This window comes from Sarcophilus harrisii, chromosome 3, assembly GCF_902635505.1.
Source record: "Sarcophilus harrisii chromosome 3, mSarHar1.11, whole genome shotgun sequence".
Lineage (NCBI taxonomy): Eukaryota > Metazoa > Chordata > Mammalia > Dasyuromorphia > Dasyuridae > Sarcophilus > Sarcophilus harrisii.
The window spans coordinates 233951445-233968901 of record NC_045428.1 but is presented as its reverse complement, the minus strand read 5'-3'; the positions used below and the strand labels follow the sequence as shown (position 1 = coordinate 233968901).

At 34.5% G+C, this 17457-nt stretch overlaps 1 protein-coding gene and 1 pseudogene across 6 annotated transcripts in view; both read left to right on the top strand.

Annotated features, from left to right (window-relative positions):
• Positions 1-17457, top strand: part of AGPAT3 (1-acylglycerol-3-phosphate O-acyltransferase 3) — a 139439-nt gene that overhangs the window by 76010 nt on the left and 45972 nt on the right. For 5 of the 6 annotated variants that reach the window (XM_031959210.1, XM_031959211.1, XM_012544326.2 and 2 more), the window contains one exon: positions 13736-13962. In XM_031959210.1, the coding sequence (XP_031815070.1) occupies positions 13785-13962 (178 nt within the window). In that variant the 5' untranslated portion in view covers positions 13736-13784. Of the gene's footprint in view, positions 1-9666; positions 9797-13735; positions 13963-17457 lie in introns of those variants that run through there. The other variant, XM_023498847.2, reaches the window with a different exon arrangement.
• LOC111719647 lies at positions 7820-8835 on the top strand (annotated as a pseudogene).

Sequence of the window (17457 nt, the reverse complement as noted above, 5' to 3'; positions counted from 1 at the left end):
ACCACTTGGTCTGAAAGCTTCCTATTTATATCTTTTGACCATTTATCAATTGGACAATGGTTTTTATTTTGATAAATTGGACTCGGTTCTCTATATAAGAAATGAGGCCTTCATCAAAGAACTTGCTGTAAATTTTTTTCACAGTTGTTATTACTGTGTATTTTCCTCCATTCTATTTTCTCCCTTGTTTATCCTACTTTCTCTTCTTTCACCTTATCTACATCCTCAAAAGTATTTTGTTTCTGACTACTATTCCCCATCTTCTTTCCTCCTTTTCAGTATCTTTTCCTCTTGTCCCTTTCCCATCCTACTTTCTTAAAGGGTAAGATAGAATTCTATACTCAATTAAGTGTATATATTATTCCCTCCTTGAGCCAATTCCTATGAGAGTTGAGGATCAAGAGCTTCCTCCACATTCTTTATCTTTCAATCCATTGTAAAAACTTTACTGCACTCTTTTGTGTGAGATAATTTATTCCATTCTACCTTTCCTTTCCCCCTTTTTCCAGTGCATCCCTCTTTCTCAGCTTTTCATTTTATTTTTAAGATATTATTCCATCATATTTAACTCATATCCATATCTTCTCTGTGTACTCCTTATTGCCCTCATATGATAAAATTTTTAAGAATTACAAGTATTGTCTTTCCATATTGGAATATAAACACATTAACTTTATCAAATCCCTTAGCATTCCTCTTTCCATTTACTTTTTAGTGCTTCTCTTGAGTTTTGTATGAAAAGTCAGATTTTTCTCTTCAGCTGGAGTGCTTGAAAAGCCTCTATTTCATTAAACATTCATCTTCACACCCTCCACCCCACTTCACCCCCAAGTTCCCCAAATGTTGTGTTCAGTTTTTCTGGCTAGTTTATTCTTCATTGTAATCCTAGCTCCTTTGCCCTCTGGAATATTATATTCTGAGCCCTTCATTTCTTTAACGTGACTTTTAATACAAAACTCAAGAGAAGCACAAAAGTAAATGGAAAGAGGAATGCTAAGGGATTTGATAAAGTTAATGTGTTTATATTCCAATATGGAAAGACAATACTTGTAATTCTTAAAAATTTTATCATATGAGGGCAATAAGGAGTACACAGAGAAGATATGGATATGAGTTAAATATGATGGAATAATATCTTTAACGTGAGAGTTGCTTTATGTTGTATAATTCTGACTGTGGCTCCATGGTATTTAAATTGTTTCTTTCTGGCTGCTTGCAATATTTTCTTCTTTATCTAGGAGTTCTGAAATTTGGTTATCATGTTTCTGGGAGCTTTCATTTTGGGATGTCTTTCAAGTGGTGATAGCAGTTTCTTTCAATGTCTATTTTCTTCTCAATCCAATAAAAATTTCCACCCAATTTAGCATTAACTATTTTATACCAAGAAATTCAAAATAACGTTCACTTCCTCCTCAATTTTTGTTTTTATATTAGAGGACTTCAACATCCCTTTGACCTCCCTGATCTCCCACATCTATCCTCTAGAATGTCAGGGCCATTTTCCTTGATAATTTCTTTTCTTTTTTGTGGTGTTCTTCTTTTCTATAATATATGATTGTTCTCTCTGGGAGCAGGTTTCTTGGGGAGGTTCTCTGGAGGCAGCCTTAGTTTTGGTTCAGAGTAATAATCACTTCAAATGCAGCCAGGTGTTAAAGTAGTTCTTTATTGTTTCTTCCAAAATAGCCCAGTTAGCTTTCTTTGGTTCTGAAAGCTCTTGTTGCTGGCTTCAGCCTCTCTCTGAATCTTGGTTCTGTCCAACTGCAGATTAGTTTCTCAATCTCTTGAACTGATTCTCACTCTGTCAATCTTCCGAAGTGACTTCTGGCTCTAGCTCAACTCCGACTAGTGGCTTCTTCTGAACTGACTCTGACTGACTCACTGAAGCTCTTTTTATGCTCGGTGTAAAAGGTTGACTCCTCCTCCGAGAGTGGGATTATGGGAGGTGTGAGTTCATAAAGTTACCAAAGTTAACTTTGTATATCTCCCGTACTTGTGAACTCCAGTGTGTGAACTCTAATGTGTGACCTCTAATGTGTAAACTCTTAAAGGTGCAAACCCAAGCATACAATCATTGCTTCCATCAATTCCACTTACAAGCTTTTTTCAAGTTCTGGCCTATAATATCTCCTTGTAGGATCAGATCAATCATACTGAACCATGCTAAATTAGATAATTATTGTCTCTATCCATTCTAATGACTTAACACTTTGTAAGGATTCCAACGCTTTTCTTTTTGTTTTGTTTTGTTTTTTACTGAGGCAATTGCAGTTAAATGACTTGTCCAGGGTCATACAGGTAGGAAATGCTAAGTGTCTGAGGCCAGATCTGAATTCAAGTCCTCTTAGACTTCAGGGCTGGTGCTGTATCCACTGTGCCAGCTAGCTGCCCCCCAAAAGACCTTTTTTGGAATTGTATTCCCAGTGGAACTATTGATGATAGAAAAAACTGGAAACATCCCATGTTTCCATTAATTGGGAGAATGGGTAGAAATTACAAATATGATAAATACCAAACATAGAAAAAACTTATATGGAATATTCAGAATCAAGAGAATAATATATTTACCAGTGTCAACTGTGTCCACTGATATGTCCTAGTTCATAGGAAACTCATGAAGCATTCCTGCCTTAACTATCAAAAAAATTTCTCCATTTTATTGTTATTCTTAAACATTTTTATTTGAGTCTATCTTATACTTCAATACCACTATCTTTGTTTTCTTCTGGAATGATATGTGTTTTAGCCCTTCATTTTAACTCCATATAAATCTTTTTTGTAATAAACATATTATTAGTTATTTTTTGTAATCCACTCTGCCATCTTCTTGTTTTATGAGTAAGTTTATTCAATTTATATTCATTATTATGATTATCTTTCTCCATCTTATCTTATAATTTTTCATCTTTTTGCTTCTACTTGCCATTTGACGAAAAGAAAGAGGTAAAAGAGACAGAATTTACCTAACTTGCAAGTCTTTTCTTCCCCTTGTTCTATCCCTCTCCACTCCTATATCTTAGATTTTTATTTTACTACTTTTATTTTAATTCCTCATTATTAGTCTTCTTTCTGACATTGGAGTTTGCTTGGCCTATGACTTTTCCTCTACATATTCTGCTCCTCTTTCCAGTTCCCTTGTCCTTTTCCATTAGAGGCAGCTAGTGGAAGAGTGTATTCAGCACTGGGTTTGAAGTCAGGAATAATCAAGTAAAAAACTGACCTTAGACACTTAGTAACTGTGTGATCCTGGTTAAGTCATCTAACCTCTTGAAACAAGGTACTAAGTACAACTGATAGAACCGATGCTTGTGTTCACACCTTTAGAGAGCTCATATAAGTATCTAAGTACTCAATGGAGTTCACATGTTTGGGAGATTTCAGGGCTTAGTATGGCTTAATATGAGATATCCGAATTCACACCTCCCTTAAGGTCAGAGAGCACTCTGGGAGATAACCCAGAATCCCTCTCTCTCCAGAAGGAGGAGTTAACCTTTGGGAGATCATTTTAACTTCAATTTCATTAGAACAGATTGGCACATATACTAACAAGAATATATAAATAAATGCTTGTCCTCTCACTCCCCCATTTCCCTTTTCAGTTGAATGTATTTCTATACTGTAATATTTATGTGTATAGATATAAATATGTATAATGATATTCAATCTTCTTTTATCTAGTTCAGATGAACTTATGTTTCCTGCCCCTCCATGTTTAAACAGGTTGTATACTTCTATTATATGATGTTATTGTCTCCGTTTCTTCTACTTCTTATTGTAGATAGTTCACTGCTCCCTCATTTGTCTCTTCCTGAGTCAAAACAGAATTACTCATTCTATGAGTAAAAATTTAAAAAGCAGTTACTTCTATATATTGAATAACTACCTCCAATTTTATTCTCCTATATTCCAGATATTCCCAACTCTTATTATCTGATCATTTTTCTAAGCAAAGAATGGCAAGACTGGAAGGAGCCAAGGAGATCATAAATTCCAACTTCTTACTTATGAAAAAATGGAGATTCAGTAAAGTGAATTAATTCACATATGCTCTAAAAGAAACTCTGAATACATGTCAAAATTTTTAAAAGTAGAAGAAAGTTTCACAGGAAAAAGGGAAGAATTAGTGAATATTTGGAGCTTAGAAACATGTTTGAGGTTCATCCTAAGGACAAGAAACCTGGATGTTTTATGAAAGAAGGAGTTACTTGTTCATAGTAATGATAATGTGGATACATAGATACTATTAGAGTCACTAAGATTCAGAACTAGGAGGTTATTGCTGATGATTCTTTGATGAAAGACATTAAGACAGTTATTTGTAGATGTGATAACAGAAAAGAGAGCTTCTGTTTGTCCAAGGAATGTATCCAAGATATGGTTGCTCAGTGCCTGGCATATAATAGGCACTTGATAAATTTTTGTCAACTGGCCGAATTGCAGAAAACCTTCTAAGACTTGTCAAGTGTTTAACTACTATTCTGCTTCTGATGAATCATATGGGATCAAATTATATTGCTAAAATAAAATGAGAAAGCATTGCTAAGATTATAGAGTCATGGCCAAGAACTTGATTTTCAGGGCATTAACAGTATTTTCGACACTGCTACCCTTTGAAGGCATTAAAAACAAAATAATAATTAACATTTAAATAGTGCTTTAAAGTTTGAAAATAATTTTATATGCATTAAAAAGACAGATTTTAGAAATGACCTGCAGTTTAAGAAGATCATATCTAAAACCACAATTGATGCTTCTAAACTACCCACTTTTGACTCCAACTTTCAAATTGACAGATTCCTAAGGGGAAATTTTCTGCTATTAGTCTCATTTGCAAACTGTCTTACATACACATACATATCTATGTGTATGTCTGTAAATACATATGTGCATATATCTGCCTACGTAAATGTGTGTATATGACTTATTCCCTTCTGTATTACCTCTTCCCCCTCCATCTTGGAAGGAAACAAAATATCAAATAGAACAAAGAAACCTTTGATATCATATTTTGCTCTGTGAGATTAAGTTGAGGGAATAATTTAAACATTAATCAATAATATCTTATAGTTTTGATTTATTGAGTATTTGGGTGTTTCCTAATTTATATTCAGATAACATAATTGGGAGAATATCTACCTCTCTAACTTCTCTTCAGTTTCATTTTCTGAATTATCATTAATTTTTTTTTATTCTCTGAACTTCAAAGTCTTTCAATATTTTGTCCTGTACCTTCTTCCCTTCTCTATCTCTACTCTTCTCTCCTACAATATCGTGTCCTTTAGTGAGATCCTCCCAAGGATCTTTCTATGCAGATGATCTTTAGATCTATATATAAATTCCTAATCTTTATTTCTAACTCCACTTTACATCATAACTTGCTTGGTGAAGATTTCTATCCCAATATCCCAACATGTCCAGAGTGAAGATGAATATTTTCTCCTCAACAAACCCCACCCCAAAAAGTTTTCCCCTATTTCTTTTGAAGGCATCTTCCTCTTTTTAATTGCCTAATTAGCAGTTTAGAAGTCTTGTCTTTGACTTCCCTCTCCTTTGTTCCCCCTTAATAATTGCTCGTCAAGTCTTATTCAGTTTATCTTTATACAGAATAAGATCATAAGACTTAGAACTGAGCCCATAACTTCCATATTTTAAAGATGAGGAAACTAATACTTGTATATATTGAATAAGTGGTGGAGTCAGGATTTAAATTCAAGTCTTTTGTCTGCTTTTTTCATTCTACCGTGACTACCCACAGAAAGGGGCCTAGAGAAACTCAGTGCTAGTTCAGGGTCATTCAGCTTGTTAGTGGCAAGGTCAGATGTAGAATCCAAGGTCTCTTTAGCTTTTACTCCAGGATGCTTCCCACTATGGTTCATTGTTCATACCCCAATTACAAATAATTCAGGAAGAGTTGAGAAAGTTAAGTAGAAGCAGGTTCAGCAGCAAATGCGATATGTACAGTGAAGAACAAGGATAAGTAAAGCTTCTGCATAGACAAAATTAATAACACCTAGGATAAGAAGGAGATAGAAGAATGGGCGGTGGGGGAGGGGGGATCTTTGTAATGAACTTTTCTGAAGGTTTCATATTCAAGATATTTAAACAACAAATAAATGTGTATGTATGACTAACTACCACTCTCCAATAGATTAGTAGTCCAAGGATATAAAGAAACAGTTTTCAAAAGAATTGCAAAAGATTCACAACCTAATAAAATAATGCTCTAAATCATTAATAATAATAATAATAATAATAATAATAATAATAATAATAATGCAAATCCAAAAAACTTTAAAGTTCAAATTTGCACAGATGGCAAAAAAAAAAGGTCATTATTTAATGTTGGAGGAGTTGTTGAATGATAGGCACAGCAGTACATTTGTTGATGGAGCTGTGACCATTTTGGAGAACAATTTGGAATCATGCGTATAAAGTGAGTAAAATGTCCATATTTGACCCCAAAATTCTGTAATGTAATGAACCTATACCCTTATGAAGCCATTACTAGGAAGAAAGTCTCTACATACACCAAAATATTTATAATAGGACAAAGTGCTGTTATAAGACAAATTTCAAAGACTTGGAAAATAAGTAGATGCCCATCAATTGGAGAATGGCTAAGCAAATTTGATTATATAAATGTAATGGAATATTATTGTATGAAATGATGAGTGTGATGAATCCAGACAAACATGGAAAGATATACATGAACTGATAAATGGTGAAATAAGCAGAACCAAGAAAACAATATGCAAAGTGATTACAATGATAGAAATGAAAAGAACTACACTCCAAAAAATCATATTGTGGAATGGCTTCTTGGGAATAACATGGGAAAGATATTTATAACCATGATGATGTGAAAAACATAACATCAATTAAAATTTATTTTTTAAAAAGATATAAGATCTGAGCAGTTAATTATGTAATGATGAAATTTTTAACATTATGGTCCAATTATTGATAATTATGGTCTGTGAATGATGAAACCAAAAATCAAAAATAGAATGATAAAATTTTGCTGATTGCCCCTAGCTGTTGATGCTGTCATAGTCCCACCTTCCTAAGGTCCGATCTTGTACAGTCCTTAGAACCTAGGTAGTGCTTCAGACCCTCTCAGAATTGAGTTAGTGTCTGGTTTATATGAATGTGTAGTTACATCACTGTGTAGTTACATCAATGTGTGAAACATGAATTAGTTACTAAAAAGTTATGGAAATCATTGTCCTTTGATTTGTTTTTCCAGCCATTCTCCCTTATTTTATTCACTGTCCTTTATGGCCAGCTGCAAGCACACACATACAAAATCTCAGACTTTGGTTATTGATTATTGTAGCTTCTTAATGGTTAGCAATCTTCACAAATTTATGGGTGACATAATGAGCTAATGGATGACAGAATGAGGATCTAAAAATTCTTGATGGAGTCAATGGACAATATTAAATTCTGTCCATCTCAAAGGAGGATTCTCTCTCTCTTCCCATTCTCCTCCTGGGGAAAAACACATTAGCTTCAGGCTTCCAAAGGAGACTTAAGATACTGTGTCTTCCAGAATCTCTATTCGGGCTGCTGTTCCCTATGTAGTAGATGCTCCCTATGGTATCCACTGTTACGATGAATGCCACCAGAAACCAATTGCAGGAATGTAACTGCAAATGATGCTTCCTTTGATATTGACATGTGAACTTTACTGACTTGAAAAAGGCTTCTCCTGAAACAGCAGTTGTCACTAGAAAGGAAAATCTCAAGTCCTATAGAACAATGCAGGCCATCTGTGGGATGGAATTGAAAGCAGCCTATTTATATAAGCAAAAGATCAATCATGGTTTCTGTCACTTGTATGATGATCAGGAATCTTGTCTGGGACTTTAAGGTTGGTAAAAATTCTTCAGATCCTGTGTGAGAGCCTATTGACTCCTGGTTTTGCTTTTACTTGTGGACCTCCCATTAGAATTTTCTGGCAGAGTTTTCAAAACAAAGAAGATTATTATACTAAAAGAAAAGGAGCATATGCACACCAAGAACTTCTAATGGTGGCAGTGGCTTTGTTGGAGCTCAGGTAGTTCTGGGCACTGGGATTGTCCTGGCTCGTAAATACACAGAAACAGATTAACTTTGTATAGAGATGGTACCACTAATAAAGGTATGATATTTGAAGCTTACAATATGGCAGCCTTGTATTTTTATTTGTGAGAATAATCAATATGGAATGAGGACATGTCTACAGATGTCTACAGACAGCAGCAGCCACCAATGACTACTTAAAAAAAAATTAAGCATGCATGGTATGGATGTTCTGTGTGTCCCAATATTAGCAGAATTTGCAGCTGCTTATTGCGGATCAGGAAAGGGCCCAGGCTGATGGAATAATGGACTATATCATTATTATAGTATGTAGCTCCTTGGATTCAGCTTCCAACAAGAGGAAAGAAATTTAGAAATTAAGGAGTAAGAGTGACACTCTTATGCTTCTCAAGGATAACACAGTGAACAACAACTTTGCCAGTCCTGAAGAATTAAAAGAAATTGATGATAAGGTAAGGAAAGAGATAGATGATACCTTCTAGTTTGCTACAGCTGATCCAGAACCACCTTGGGAAAATTAGGCTATCAGAGCTATTCCAGAGAAGCACCTTTTGAGATTTGTGATATCACTGGATCAAGTACAAATCTGTCAGCTAAAAGCAGGGTGTATGTGTGGAAATTTAATTATAAGGTTATTAATGGGACATTATCTTGTCAACTTTAAGAAACTATTTGTTAGGTTTAAATGTTTTTAGCTTTCTTAAGGAAGGGATGGAGGCTGCAAAAATAAAAACATTTTAAACTTATTAAAGTATGTTAATTATATATACTTTAACATATTTAACATGTATTGGTCTACCTGCCATCTAGGGGAGGGGATGGGGGAAGGAGGGGAAAAATTGGAACAAAAGATTTTGCCATTGTCAATGCTGAAAAATTACCTATGCATATATCTTGTAAATAAAAAGCTATAAAAAGTATGTTAATTATATATATTCAAGGGATTCTACTAGTTACATACATGTATATCTGTTCATTGTTTTACCAGTGGGGAAAAAATCAATAGAGAGAATTGTGAAATCCTGTAATTAGGTTAAAAAATTAATAAATTCAGGAGCTATTGTTGAGTTAGCATTTCATTTGAAAAGGATGTTAAGCTTTTGAATTAAGTAGTTAATGTGGTAGCCAGCAAAGTTAATTCTTAGATTTCTTTGAGAGGCATGTTATCTAGAACAAAGGAATGCATTTTGGGTGCCATATTTTTAGAAGTACATAGCTAATCTGAAGAATTTCCAGTGAATAGTGGCTAGAATCATCAACCAATAAGCATTTATTAAATTATTAAGTGCTTATCATTTTTTAGTGAGAATATAGATTCAAAGAATGAAGTAATCTCAACTTAATAGGAGCTTACATTCTAGTGGGAAAGATAAGAGTATAAATATATACCCAACAAATACAAAGTGCTTTGGGAAAGAGAGACCTGGTATTTGAGGGATCAGGAAAGGATTTTGTAGAAAATGGTTCTTGAACTACTTTTTGGAGGTAGGGGGAAGGATTATATGAATTGGAGGTGAAGAGGGCATGTTTTTTTTTTTTTTAAAGTATTTAGGATGACTACTGCAAAAACAGATGGAGTGTTATATGTGGGGAACAGAGAGGTTAGTTTGGATGGATTCCAAAATGTGGGAAATGTTAAGGCCAGAACCTGATGCATTCTGGACATTCTCTTCACCACTGGACAAACCTTTACTTAAGCCAGGACCAAATGCAGGTATGACTTTTACCTTTCATTGTCAGTTCCAGATTCTCTTCTAGCACAGTTACTCAGCAATCTCCTTTTCCTTTTAATTACAGGAAGAGACGGTACATTCTCTTGCTAGAAAGGGAATTCCATATATTTGTATATGCATAAGTGACTCTTTCCATCTGGTCTTCTCCAGCAGATTGCCCTAGGCTCCTATTTACCCTCATTGTCTTTCTACTGGCTGCTTCCTTATTACCTACAAATATGCCCATTTCTCCCAGTCTCAAAAAAAAAAACCCCAAAAAACTGATCTAATCTATCAAGCTCCTCCACTAGCTATCATCCCATATTTCTTATTTCCTTTTGTGACTAAACAACACAAGAAGTTTATCTACAATCTGTTTTTACATCCTTTCCTTTCCTTCGCTTCTTTATTCTCTATAGTCTGATTTCCAATCTCCTTCATTTGAAACTATTCTCTCCAAAGTTATGAACGGTTTCTTTATTGCCAATTTTAATGGCTTTTCCCTCAACCTTGTTCCTTCTTGACTACTATAGTTTTGACATGGTCAATTACTGTCATATTATTTTCTCTCTCTAGGTTTTTCAGGACACTTCTCTTTTGATACTCTTTCTACCTCTCTGACCACTCTTCTGTTTCTTTTAATGGATCTTCATCCAGGTAGCACCCATTAACTACAAGCACCAGTTAACTCTGTCCTAGGTCCTCTTCTATTTTCCCTCTATACTATTTTGCTTGGTAAGCTTATCTACTTTTATGGATCCAACTGTCAATTCTATGAAAATGATACTGACAACTATATGTTCTAGCCTTATTCTTGATTTTTAAGAGTTACATCTCCAAGTACCTGTTGAAAACCTTGACCTGGATGACCTAAAGATCTTTCCAAAACTAACTCATTTTCTTTAAGCCCAGCCTCCTACTCTTACTTCTGAGCTTCCTTATTTTTGTGGAGTGTACCATCACCCTTCTAGCCAGCCATGCTTTCAACTTGGGTGCTGTACTTTACTGTTCACTCTCATGTAATTAGTTGCCAACTATTGTTTGATTCTATGTTTATAATGTCTCTTGTACATGCTCCCTTCTTTCTTCTGAAACTTCTATCACCCTAGTGCAGATCCTCATCATCTCACTCTTGGATTATTACTATAATCTATTCAGTCTACTTGCCTTAAGTCTCTCCCCATTTCAGTCCCGCTTCCATTCAGCTATGAAATTGATCTGCAAGTCTAATCATGATTCATAATAATGTGCCAATCCTCCCTCTTCCAATTCAATCAAATCCAATGCCTTCCTAATGCTTATTGCTTCAAATATAAAATCTTCTATTTGGCTTTTATAATCCCTTATAACATGGTCCCTTGCTATCTTTCCAACCTTCTTACATTTCCCCCCTCCATACATACTCTATAATTCTGTAACATTCTTCAAACATGAATATGTTTCCTGACCCTGGCCATTTTCACTGGCTGCCCACTCATGCCTAGAATTTTCTTCCTTCTTGTCTTTCTCTCTTAGATTTCTTGGCTTTCTTCTAGTCTCAGCCAAAATCCCACTTTCTATAAGAAAACTTTTAGTTCCTTCTAATCTTAGTGCCTTACCTTCAAGATTATTCCCAACTTATCCTGTACATAAATTTATTTATATATAGTTTTTTTCATGTTTCTCCCCATGAGACTCTGAAATTCCTTAAGAACGGCAAGGACTTTGCTCTTTTGTTTTAAATAAACCCCAGCTCTTAGCACAATGTTTGACACAGAAATACTTGCTGATTTTTGTTTGACTCCATAAAGATATAACATCCTATCCAGGTCTCACTGGCTATGTTCTGTGGATACCTGGGTCATTTTCCTTTGAGGAAGATCTCAAATAGTTCAATAGCTGGCTCTTCATTTTTTGATCTACCTGAACACCTAGCTAAACATTTCTATATATTTTCCCTTAATTAAAATGTATTCCCCTTGAGAGTAGGCACTGTTTTATTTTTCTATTTGTATGTCTAGCACCTAGCACAATTCCTTGCATATATTGTAACCATTGAATAAATTATTTATTGAATTGAACTGAAATATTTCTGGGAGGAGCTGAATCAATATTTATATGAGAATACACCCCAAATTAATTTACACAGATGAAAGGTGTATGGATAAACACAAAAGTTAATGAGAGTAAATTTGTACAAATATATGGGGTTATGTAACTAGAGTTGGAAAACTTTCTGAGATTGGGAGGAATATAGTAAACTATATAACTATGAAAATGCAAATTTTTTTAGTTGAAAAAGAAACTTTTTGTACACAGACAATAAGGTTTATACTAGAAATGAGAAAAAAAATTTCCTTTTAGAAAAACCACTTAGGATTCAGAGTACTATACAATAGTATATTTGGGCTTTTGGGGCTAGTGGGAGTACAAACTCACAAACAAATAAAAGGAAGTGATGCTGAATTGACAGGACTCTTGATTAAACATCTAACAGTGTTACGGAAGTGGGCCTAAATAAGAGGATTATACAAAGGTAGAATTGATAGAATGCGACAATTTACTTCATATGGGGAGGGGAATTGTATGAAAGAAATTGAGAAATAAAGAATGACACAGGTTGTAAGACTGGATGAGTGAGAAGATGATAATACGTGCCATAGTAATAGGGAAGCTAAGAAGAAGGGAGAGCTTAGGTGTAATTGTAATGAATTCAGTTTTGGATAAGTTGAGTTTAAGATGTCTATGGAATAAAGATGTCCAATAAGTAGTTGGAGATGTGAGTCTGGAGTTGAAAATGATAAGAGCTGGACATATCATTCTGAGTATCATCTACTTAGAGATGATAATTGAATCATAGACGCTTATGAGCACACTAAATAAAATAACAGAGGACCCTAGGACCGAGGCTTGGGAGCACTCATGAACAATGAGTGTGACCCAAATGAAGACTATCAAAAAAAACTCAGAATGAGTAGTCAGATAGGAAGGAGAAGAATCTGGAGGGAGCATTGTCATATAAATCTAGAGAGAAGGGAGCACTCAAGAGAAGAAGATATTAATGTCTGAAGCTACAGAGAAGTCAAGGAAGATGATGATAGAAGTAATTAAGAGATTGTTAATAACTTTGGAGACAGCAGTTTCATTTGAATGATGAGCTCAGCAACCAAACTTCAGAGAAGAAATAACTGACAGATACCTTTATTAATTAAAATTCTTTAAATGTAGGAAGCTGCAGGAATTAGGCATAGGGCTTGGATTTAATTGGTGATTTCATTGGTGTCCTAATTTCCTCTACCAATATAAGTCAACACCTTCTCTTCAACTTAAAGTATTAGAGTGTTAATGCTCTTCAAATGATTTGCCCCTAACATCACTCATCCAGTATATATCAGAGGCAGGATATGAACCATCTTCCTGGCTCAAAGATCAACTCTATTCATTAAGCTATGTTTAGTCTCAGAAGTAGCTGTAAAAGATAATTGATTGATTATGTTTATATGTTATTATTGAGTTTATAATAAAAATTTAAAGGAACCTGATGATCCAGAATCATTGTTCTAAGGTAAGTTGAGGGAGTAAATGGGAACACTTTAAATTTTTTCATTGTTTGCACATTAGCCTTTCAATTGAAAGAGTTCTAATATAAGAAGACCTGGGTTCTAGTCCAGCTGTGATTTATAAGTCATAATTATGTGTATAATTGCTTAATTTCTTTTCCCTTCACAGCTTATTTTATTTTTTGTTTAAGTTTTCTGAACTTGTTTCCTCAAATGTAAAATATGCTGCTGTGAGGAAAGTGCTTTGTGAATGAACTAAAAAAGTTCTTTATAATGTTAGTAATCATTGTGTACAAATGTGAGCTATTAACATTAATAGTCCTTAGTACTTATCTGTCATTGTTGTCATCATTGTGTTTTCCCTGGAAAACATCACTTAAACATTTTTACTCTTCTTTTCAGGACATCTGTGCTAAGTGAAGGACCTTGCACCCACTACTAAGTGATTACCATGGGCCTACTTGCATTTTTGAAGACTCAGTTTGTTGTACACCTGCTCATTGGGTTTGTCTTTGTTGTAAGCGGGCTAATCATTAACTTCATCCAGCTGTTTACCCTTCTCCTCTGGCCTATCAACAAACAATTTTACAGAAAAGTAAATTGTCGCCTTTCCTACTCACTATGGAGCCGTGAGTATTTTTTTTTCCTGGTGAATTGTGAAAGAGCTAGACATTTTAGAACTAATATAACTGGTCAATTGATTACAACTGCAAATAAAGCATCTTCCGGCCCTCAGCATGCTGAGAGAGCACTTGAACAAAATTTTAATGTTGAATGTATTTTTATAAAGCAGAAGCTATACAATAGAAATGTCCAATGGATTTGTAGGGTTTAGTTACTGAGTATTGTAAATTGATAAAATGCATTCTGCAGCTCAAAAGATCACTTTATTCCTTTAAAATTTGGTTTATAACATCCTATTTGTCTTTCTATCCACCATAGATTTGCAACCAGAACACTTTCTCTCTTTTCTCAACGACATCTATGTCTAGAATATCTCCCTCTTCCCCGCATCCCCTTCCATAATCTCTTCAGCAGCCACACTAGCAACCCTGCCCCATCAATTTCTTAATCGATAATTTTACACCACCATCTCATTCTGTTTTAGCACCTTCTAAGGATGGTCACACACTAGATCTTTATTTACTGTCACTCAAAACTCTCCTTTTTTTCAAGATCCTGAACTTCAGATTCCCCTTGATCACAATTTCTTATCCTTCCATCTCTTACACAACCTCCTTCATTTTGTACAAACTGTTCATTGTCATTCTGACTGTCTGGTGCCTTTGTTCTCTCTGCCTATCACCCCTGTATTAGCATCACCCTTTCATCCTCTGTAACATTTTGAAATTATAATTACCTATTTCACTGATCTCTTCTTCCTCCATTCTCCCATGTACTCTTCTGCTCTTTCTAGTTCCCAAGTTTGTTATAAGTGGAGTTTCATTTAGGTTGCCTTGTCTAAATTTCTGAGTTCTGCTGGACAAAGTCAGGAAATTGTGCTGTCTACTAGCAATTTTAAACTATCAACTTTTAATTGGGCCCCAATGCTATGTAATATTTTATTTAAACATCTGTGACTGAATCCCCATCACAATCTCTGTCATCTGTATTTGTCATTAAGATTTTTTTTTTATTATAGCTTTTTATTTACAAGATATATGCATGGGTACTTTTTCATCATTGACAGTTGCAAGACCTTTTGCTCCAACTTTTCCCCTCCTTCTCCCCACTCCTTCCCCCAGATAGCAGGTTGTAAGTCATTAAGAATTAATGAATTAAGTCATAAAGAATTAAGAAATAAGAAAAAACTTCAGCAACCATCTAATTGACCTATAGCTAAAAGAATCCCCACTATATCCTATCTGACAAGTATATATATACATACTGTTTGCCTGAAGACCTCCAGAGAAGAGGAAGATTATATTATCTCAAGACAATCCATTCCAGTTTTGGATAGCAAATTTTTCTTTACATCAAGCCTAAATTTGCCTCTTTGCAACTTTCACATATTGCTTCTAATTTTTGTTCTCTGGAGCCCAAAAGAACAAATCTAATTCCTCTTATACATAAAAGTCTTTCCAGTACTTCTAATAATCTATAATGTCCCCTTCTCCTGCATCTCTACAGTCTTTTCTTCTTCAAGTTGAACTACTCCTTTAACCAGTTCCTTAAACCATATCTTATGTGGCACATCCTTGAAAAATAATAGTGTAGTGGAAAAATTCTTAATCTTCTTTGTGAACTGGATCTCATTGGTAGTCTAGTGAAGCCTCTGGACCCCTTCTCAGAATAATGTTTTTGAATATGTAAAATAAAATACATGGGATTATAAAGCAAACCAATTATATTGACATAGTTATTAAAAATATTTGTAAGTTTACCTATCCCATGTTAATAACCTATAGATAGTGAAAAGAGAACTGGCTCTGGATTTAGAGGCTCTGGGTTCAAATTCTGTTTTTCATATAAATTTACCATGAAATGTTTTCAATTTAACCTCCTTGGGCCTCAGTTTCATCGTCTGTGAAAACAAAAAGGTTGGACTAGCTGACCTTTGAAGTTGCTTCCCTCTGAGGCCCCCTCCATCCCTGAGTCTGTCATGTTAATGATGCTTTCACCATCATGGCTGGCCTCCTCTGGATACTATCTTATTTAGTGTCTTTTGTAATATGTTGTTCTTAGAAGGGAGCACAAAAGAATAGACTTCAGATGAATTCTCTGACTAGGGCAAAGTACAGTGAGATACGATCACTTTCTTATTACTGGAAACTCTGCCTCTCATTGCAGTCCAAGATTCCATTAACTTTTTTGACTTCCATGTTATCTGTTGGCTCATGTTGGGCTTGCAATCCACTAAAATCTATAGATAGATGTCAGGCAAACTGTCTAGCTATGCCTTCTCCATTTTATACTTATGAGTTTGATTTTTGGAATCTCAACTGTAACACTATACATTTATTACTACAAAATTTAATCCTAATAAAATCAGCAAAATCTGGGGGTTTTTATCAAGATTTTATGAGGTAATCTGATTACTGTTCAGTATATTAGCTATCTCTCCTAAAACTGTATGCCATCTCCAGATTTAATGAGAATTATGTTTATAACTTTATTCAGAAATTAATAAAAATTTCATTATGAATTAGAAAATTATCAAAACATGAATATTTGTACAAAGAAGGTCAGAAAATAGAGATTGTAATGAAATCATGCATATACTAGCGACAGCTCGAAATTTAATGTGGTATTACCAACATAAACCTGCTTATTTATGTCCCCCTTGAATTGCTCTCTGAGTTGTGTATGAATTTTTAAACATTTCATTGAAATTTACCTTGCTTCATTTTTCTTTGCTTCAGTATTATTACAACCTATTCTGCCTCAACTTCCCCAGGAGCAGCTAGACAGTGCAATGGATAGAATGCTGGGTCTGGAATCAGGAAGATTCAAGTTCAAACTCAGATACTTATTGACTCTGTGAAATACCTGGAAAGTTACTTAGTGTCATTATGAGATCAAACAAAGTAATATTTGTAAAATGCTTAGCACAATGCCTGGCATGTAGTAAGCCTTTAATAAATATTTGTTGCCTTTTCCCAAATAAAAGTCCTCTCTTATGATAAAAACATAGCCAAGCAAAACAAATTTGCATTATAATATGCATAACTGGAAACTTACTGGTTGTGTGAACCTGCTTAACTTTTTTTTTTGCCTCAGTTTCCTCATCTGTAAAAGGATGTGGAGAAAGAAATAGAAAACCACCCTAGTATCTTTCTTTGCTGAGAAAACCCATGGTATCATGAAAACTCACTGGAAATGCATATTTTATTCTATACCTTTACCTTTCCATCAAAATGTGGAAAGTATGCTTTATCATTAGTTTTCTATAGCTATTGTGCTAATCAAAGTTCTGGTCATTTCATGGTTATTTATCTTTATAATGTTGTAGTTAGTCATTGTAGAAATTAAATTGTTCTCCTGGTTCTGTTCACTTCAATCTTAAGTACTTCATATAAACCTTAAAAGATTTTTCTGAATTGGGTGCTTTTTATATCACAATAATATTTAATTGTATTCCTGTAACATAAATTGTTTAGCCTTTCCCTAGTTAGTGGGTAATT